General features: G+C 29.5%; 1 protein-coding gene across 1 annotated transcript; it reads left to right on the forward strand.

Moving 5' to 3' along the window:
- Nucleotides 1-1,663: 1,663 nt before the first annotated feature.
- On the forward strand, nt 1,664-4,875 carry LOC111304138 (3-ketoacyl-CoA synthase 10-like). The gene is made up of 3 exons (XM_022900652.2): nt 1,664-2,104; nt 2,234-2,859; nt 4,107-4,875. The coding sequence occupies exons 1-3, from the start codon at nt 1,691-1,693 to the stop codon at nt 4,675-4,677; spliced, it is 1,611 nt and encodes a 536-aa protein (XP_022756387.1). The 5' UTR covers nt 1,664-1,690; the 3' UTR covers nt 4,678-4,875.
- Nucleotides 4,876-8,473: the final 3,598 nt, after the last annotated feature.

Here is an 8,473-nt window from a genome sequence, read left to right on the forward strand (position 1 = left end):
CAAATTTGACTCGTTCGATAAGGAAAGCAATGCTTAATAATTATTTAACTAAATTTAAATTTTATCTAAGTTGAATTCAAATAACTTATAAACATTGATGTATTATTTATATCCTTTCTCTATCTACCATATAAATTAAATTTGAAGGCAACTATTATCTAATAGCTGTCTTTTGCCCAATTAATGACAACCTTTCATAACTTCTCAACCATGAAAGAAACCGAAATTTTTTTCAATTTTTTGTTTGTGACATTTTAAGATGTTGAAAAAAGATTGCAACGATATTTTATTTTTTTAATAACTATTTTATTTTAGTCTAAATTGACGAAACTACGTCATGGTGAGCATAAGGCCCTCTGTCTCACTCTCACCCAACTTCTTTAAATGTACATGGAGTCTTAATTACACTTTCAATGGTTACACATTGTCAACTCGCAGGGCCAAGAGTAAGAGAGACTTTCTAAAAATATCTATGATGATGTAGATGGATACCCAAGTTTTTTTTTTTTTTTTATTTTATTTCAATTAAGTTCAGGATATAGATAAACTCTATAATCACATAATTAATAGTTTGATAAATCTAACTATCATTATATAATTTTTTTGGTATGCTTCATTTTCAAAACTATTAATTCCATGTTATTTTTTTTTTTTTTAACAAAAGAGGCCGTATCCTATGAATATAAAAAAAATTATAAGTATTAAAATTATAAATTTATTAGATATCACTTTTTAAATGTAATTGTATGAATTAAATTAAGTAACGGGTTTAATTCATTATTAACCTTTAAATATAAATGTTATGGGCAATGAATTTATCATTAACTTGGGTCTGCTTACTTTCTTGTGTAAACTTGGCCTAGAGTTATCTTTATTTATTAATTTGAAAACATAAAAGTTATAGACAATGTTATGGAGGAATTATCTTCCTACCAGCTCCCACATGACATTATTGGTATATATATTTGCATTGAAAATGCATATATAGAAGACGATTAGTGATAGTACCCACAATCAGAAGAGGAGCATTGAGCAAGCTGTTATATATGAATTATACACATCCACCAAAACTTCAATTCTGGCCCGATTTCGTGTCCCGAACCACACATGTTCAAGCAATAAATCAAGAAGTTTCTGTTGCGCAAGTTGTAGCTTGTATCTTGCTTTAGTACCAATATTTATTTGAAGTATGGATGGTAGTTAAACCGTACGCAATAAGGCAAATTAAACAGCATATGCTAGCTAGTAGCTTCAAAAGAAACAAGTAGCTAGACCCTCGAGGCCTCAATATTTTCAACTACTTTCCAGTGCATTTCAATTATTGATGATTATTTTTCTTTTTTCATAATTGACCGTAAAATTAAGGAAATGGATGAGGCTAACATCCGTAATATCACAAGAAATATACGTTCCAAAGAGCGAAGACATCATCAGCCCAACAACTTTATCCTATAATTTTTACCAGCTGATGATAAACGAAAGAAAACCCGTTTGGACTTTGAATTGGACCAGCTTTCATTGAATGAAAGAATTTAAGGCTGTTGAAAACCTTTCAACTACACACCAGCCTAAGTTGGTGTGGACATTAACTATACTCCACCCACCAGCTTACATCTCACATTAATACATCTATATATAACCCCGGTTCTTCAACATCCTAGTTATCCTACCAATTAATCCAAGCTTTAACATGGCTAGAAATGAGCAAGATCTGTTGTCAACAGAGATTGTCAACCGTGGGATTGAGTCCTCCGGACCTAATGCCGGATCCTTGACCTTCTCGGTCAGGGTTCGAAGGCGGCTCCCGGATTTTCTTCAGTCAGTTAAATTGAAGTATGTGAAGTTAGGGTACCATTATCTGATCAATCATGGCATATACTTGGCTACCATACCAGTTTTGGTGCTTGTTTTTAGTGTGGAGGTGGGAAGCCTTAGTAGGGAAGAGCTGTGGAAAAAGCTATGGGAAGATGCTTCCTATGATCTTGCCACAGTGCTCTCCTTTTTCGCTGTCTTTGTGTTCACGGTTTCTGTCTACTTTATGTCACGGCCTCGGTCAATTTATCTGATTGATTTTGCATGTTACCGTCCTAATGATGACCTAAAGGTGGAGATCTTTTTATGCATGAATTCTCAACTAGATAACTGTACACATTTTTTCTTGCTATACAAGAAACAATTAAACCATAGATTTTTTCACTTAACAAATTAATTTACATATCCTATTACATTTCAGGTGACTAAGGAGCAGTTTATTGAACTAGCAAGAACATCAGGGAAGTTTGACGAGGCAAGTCTTGAATTTCAGAAAAGGATTCTGAAATCATCAGGGATTGGGGACGAAACTTACGTTCCCAAGGCGATCATGTCTCGTGAGAACTGTGCAACCATGAAAGAAGGTCGCCTGGAAGCCTCAACTGTAATGTTTGGGGCCCTCGATGAGCTCTTTGAGAAAACCAGGATTCGACCCAAGGACGTTGGGGTCCTTGTTGTAAACTGCAGCATCTTCAATCCGACTCCATCTCTCTCTGCCATGATCATCAACCACTATAAAATGAGAGGGAATATTTTGAGCTACAATCTTGGTGGGATGGGCTGCAGTGCTGGGATTATAGCGGTGGACTTGGCCCGAGACATGTTGCAAGCAAACCCAAACAACTATGCTGTTGTAGTAAGCACTGAGATGGTGGGCTACAATTGGTACCCGGGCCGGGACCGGTCCATGCTTGTTCCGAATTGTTTTTTCAGGATGGGATGCTCCGCCGTCCTTTTGTCCAACCGGCATCGTGACTACGGGCGTGCCAAGTACCGTCTTGAACACCTTGTCCGGACACATAAAGGTGCTGATGACCGCAGCTTCAGGTTTGTTCCTTGCGTTCTTTGATCATTATCTTGATTGTTTCCCGTCTGTGTAGATCAGTTTATTAGCTTCGTAGATGGATAATGGCCCAATAAATACGTGTTAGACTTTTGATTCAAGTTCAGATCAAATAAAATTTTTAATTTACCAATCTATGTTTAGGGATGGGGCAGTTAGATATTTATGAAATTGATATTTTTATCATATGGCGCATTAAAAAGACTCAACTCACTTCCTTTCTTTGGTTAAAAAAAAAAAAATTTCTCTTCGCCTTTCTAATTCATTTTTCCTAAAACTACAAAACCAATTTTCCAGCCATGAAAATGACACCATGGACTAGGGTGAAAAAAAATTGAAAAAAGTTGAAAATTGATTCAATATTATGGTGTTCGATTCGGTTTGGATCAAATTTTTTTATTTGATTTAAATAAAATTTGAATATTAAATGTATATATTAAGAGTCGATCGAAAAATAAAAAATAAAAAAAAATTAAATCAAATTGAATCAAATTATATATATTTTAAATTTTTATAAAATAAAATAATTTTTTATATATAAATTTATTTAAATATATTAAAAATTTTATTAAAATAATATATAAAAAATAAAAAATAAAAATTTAAAATTTAAAAACTGAGAAGCAGAACTGATATAATTCATAATATTATATATTTTTTAAAATCAAATCCGATCTCATCTTACTCCCTTACCTTGGACGTTATGGAGGTGATCCATGGATCACCATTCTTCTGCGTTTGAGTTGAGACCATGGGGCTGAGGCTCAAGACAGACATTCAATGGCCTAGAATGGGCCCAAGGCCAGCCATTCCTTGGTGGTAAAATATCTTGTTAATTATCGATGGCTATTAAATCTGTATGCAGCAGGAAAAACTTTTGGGGGAAACGCCATTTTTGCAACAGAACCAAAACACTAGCACAACTAGCATTCAAGTTCAAGCTGCGGAGATGCAAATGTGAAGAATCAGAGAACAACCAATTAAAATCAAAGACATAGTTGGAACTCCAATAACTACTTAAAATTTTTTCGCAACTATTATCTTAACCAAAGTTTAATGTAAAACTCCTCAAATTTATGTATGCAAAATTCTTAATCACCACCTAATATATTTGTTTTTTAAAATTGAACCATTGAATTTACGTAAAAGAAAATTTTATCTTAAGTCTAGAATATCTCTATCCAAACCTTGACTAGTAGTTTATTTTATTTTTGGGTAAATTGTCGATCAGGTCTGTCTACCAGGAGGAAGATGAACAGGGTTTTAAGGGGCTTAAGGTCAGCAAAGATCTAATGGAAATTGGTGGAGATGCCCTCAAAACCAACATCACCACATTGGGGCCTTTGGTGCTACCCTTCTCCGAGCAACTTCTCTTCTTTGCTACATTAGTTTGGAGGCACTTTTTTGGTGGGGATAGTTCCAAATCATCATTATCACCATCGTCAAAGCCATACATCCCAGACTACAAACTTGCATTCGAACACTTTTGCGTGCATGCTTCCAGCAAGACTGTGCTAGATGAGCTGCAAAAGAACCTTGAGCTCAGTGAAAACAACATGGAAGCCTCCAGGATGACCTTGCACCGCTTTGGTAACACTTCTAGCAGCAGTATATGGTATGAATTGGCATATTTGGAAGCTAAAGAAAGGGTAAAAAGAGGAGATAGGATTTGGCAGATTGCCTTCGGTTCTGGGTTCAAGTGCAACAGTGTGGTTTGGCGCTCCATGCGCCGTGTGAGGAAGCCTTCCAGGAATAATCCCTGGCTTGACTGCTTGGACAGATACCCTGTGGCACCTAATTAGAATGCGTTATGGCTTGGTTGATAATAATGTGCCTTTTTTTTCTTCTCTTGTTTACTTTTTAGTAACTTTTATCACATTGAAGAGGGAAGTCATTGGAAATTTGGCATATGTCATTGTTCTGAAATGTTTCTCGATAACTTTAATTGTATGAAAAAGTTTGTTGAATTATAGTTATTGGCTCAGAGCCGAAAACTGATACTCATGTTTTCTTCACTTCTGATCAACCTTGCAAGTAAGGTCTTCTAATAATTAGAGATGTCAATTTTAATCATATTTAATAAAAATTTTAATTTTTTATCTTAATAAAGATAAAAATGTGTATTATATTGTCAAACTAAAGATTGGACATGATTTTAAATTTTTATTTACATTATAAAAATGAAGATAAATATAATTTTAAATTTTTATTAGATATTGAGATGAAAATAGATAATATAACATTTATTTCATATTCATATTTGTATCTTATATATATATATATATATAATATTCATATAGAGTAAACAAATTTTTATTAAATAATATAAATAGTATTATTTTAGATTAATTAAAATTAATATATTTTTATTAAAAAATATATTAATTTATATTTATAAAAAATTATTTAAATATACAACATAAAAATAAAAAAAACTAAAACAATAACTTTTAGTCTTTATTTTTTTTTTATAAATATGAGTATAAAAATTATGCATATTCATTAAATATTCATAAAAATAAAGATGAAGATAAATTTAAGTATCCATTGAATATAAATATAAAAATAAATATAATATAAAAATTCAAAAAAAATGAAATGGAAAATACTCTACCATACCATGCCCACCCGACGTACTTACCAATGACCAACAATACTTCTCGCGTGAATTCTTCGATTTCATTTAAAGATGCAAAACCTTTACGGTGCTTCGCAGCTGGCAACCTTTGCATGGACTTATTGGTCAATCCTCGAATTAAATGAGATTGCAACCACTGTGTTTGTCTGAAATAAGACAACCAACTTCATTTGTGTACATGACTTTCTGCACATGATGTACGCACACATCTTATAATTCTGCCAAATTAGGATCATTCAAGTTTGAACTGTCTTTTCTCTTAATGTCCAAGTTGGTCAGGCTGAAGTTTCAGTACTCTTGAATTTATTGCTAACACAAGTGGTTCACCTTCATATATATAATATCTGTGATTGAACATTGCAATTTGTTTTCTAGGAAGCAACACATGGGTGATGAGATGATATTCTAATTATATTTATGAATAACTTCGATGATTTGAGAGCTAAAAGTGAAAGAACTTCCAAAAATTTTCAGAAGATAGTTCTGTGGATATATGGGCTAGGATTTTTGTTTTGTCTAAACTGTATATTCTAGAGGAGACTCTTGAGGTAAGTCTCCTAACGGTTTTAGAAATCGTTATATGAAATTTTAAAAATTTTAAAACAGAAAATTATTATTAAATTTTTTTATTATGTGTTATTGATTACTTAAAAATTTTATTATTTTAATAAAATTTTAAAATTAACTAAAATTTATTAAAAACATAATCTTTGGGTATGCAAAAATAAAATCAAATTTAAAAATATAATTACGAGTGAAGAAACACTAATACTCTAAAGCTCTTATTTTAAAAATGATACTAATTAATTATATGTTATTTTTAATTTTGATAAAAATGATCTTATTTTTTATTTTTAAAACTAGTTTCCTTAATTTTGCTTATTGCAAAAAAAAAAAAAGCATCTTTTTATTTTTTTTTCGTTTTTAAATCTTTTGCTTGAAAAATAAATAAAAATCTTATGTATTGAGAAGTTTTCAAAAATATTCAAATACTTTTGAAATATTAAAAGAAACTTTCTCTAGTGATTTTTTTAAGAATTTTTACTCGGACATTTATTAATAATTCTATTATTGACTACTCATATTTGTTTCTTACTTTTTTTAAAAAAAATAAAAATAATTAATTACTACAAATATTATTCATGTATTATATACATAAACTTTATTACTAAGATGGACTCATTTTTTCTTTTTGTCATTTTTTAAATTTTATTATTATTACTTATTTTTTTAAGAAAATAAGTAAACAAAAATATTTTGTATTGAACATTTTTCTAACTACTCCATTACTTTGATAGTGTTTAAAAAAAATATTTTCTTTGGAGATTTTAAAAAATCACTATTTGAACTTTTTTAATATCTTATTTTTGGAAAGATTTCATTTTCATTTTTTCTTTATATTTTTTCATATATATCTTTGATTTATTAATTTTTTTAACACCAATTTTTTATTTCTAAAAAATATTTATTCTAAGGATTTAAAACATAAATATGTATAGTCAAATAAATAAATAGCTTGAAAATAAAAAAATGAAAAGAATAAAAAAAATTTACCTAAAACAGACTAATCAACATCGATCAATGAAAGACAATTTGGTTGGATTGGTGTGGTTCAAGGTGGTTTTCACAATCTGATGAAATGGTTCTAAGGTAGTTCAATCCAGTTCAGAGTAGTTTCCATTGTTAAGAGTAGTTCCCTTGCGATTCAACTCGATTTTTCATTAGTTTGGAGCAATTCATAGTTGGTTCATTAGAATTAGTGTTGATTTTGGCTAATGCAAGCTTTCGAGGTCGAGCACACAAATTATCAGATCGGGTTGGGTCCATAAGTGGATCTTTTTTTTTTTTTTGATAAAAGCTAAAGTGTTTTTCACTTTAAGGGGGCATTTTATGCAAGGGAATTCATGCTTTTTTTTTTTTCAGAATCTTACTGTTGGATATTTGATTCTAATATTTAGTTTAAAGTAATCTGATTTCAAGAGAAAGTGACAGATTTTCAATAGTACCCAAAGTCCTAAAATAAAAAATCTATCTCTTCTTATGGTATTTTAAGATTCCAAAGAGAAAAATTACGTTATTTTCAAATTTGACCTTAATAAAAAATTATGAAACAAATGTTACTATTTTGAACAGTATGTCTAGAAGTGACTGTAAATCAGTTGTAGATTTTTGTTGTTAAAAATTTTTTTTATACTGGAATTAATGGTGTTTGGCCTAAAAAACGTTTTAAATAATCTTATTTAATTTTTTTGGGATTATTTAAAGTGTTTTTTAGCTAAAAATACCTTAAATAATCATGTTAAAAAATACCTTAAATAATCCTAAAAAAAATTAGTAATCCTAAAAAATAAATGCTAAAAGGAAAAGTTTAACCAACGACTTTATGGTTAATAACCATATGCTCTAACAAATTGAGTTATTCTAATTTTTTTATATTTTATCTTTTAAATATTTTAAGTAATAAAATATATTATTTAAGATATTTTTAGTAAAAAAATACCTTAAATAACACTGTCCAAATTTTGAATGGTATTATTTAAAGTATTTTTGACAAAAAATACCTTAAATAAATCTCCTTAAAAAAATTAAAGTAATAGAAAGAAGGGTTGAACCTATTACCTTACGGTTAATAATCATATACTCTAATTGACTAAGTTACTTCAATTTTTTTTTTATATTTTATCTTTTAAATCTTATAAGTAATGAAAGTGATTATTTAAAGCATTTTTAGTTAAAAAAATGTTGAAAAACGCTTTAAATAATATGGTTTTAAAAAGTGAAGGATATTATTTAAAGCATTTTTGGTCAAAAACGCTTTAAATAGTTTTAAAAAAAATATTAGAGATTATTTAAGGCGTTTTTGATCAAAAATACATTAAATAATCTCTTAAAAAATAATTCTAAAAAATAAACAATAAGGAAATGAGTCAAACTTACGATCTTATGGTTAATAATCATAT

The sequence above is a fragment of the Durio zibethinus genome, chromosome 13 (assembly GCF_047325235.1).
Source record: "Durio zibethinus cultivar Kanyao isolate XHJ-2024 chromosome 13, ASM4732523v1, whole genome shotgun sequence".
Lineage (NCBI taxonomy): Eukaryota > Viridiplantae > Streptophyta > Magnoliopsida > Malvales > Malvaceae > Durio > Durio zibethinus.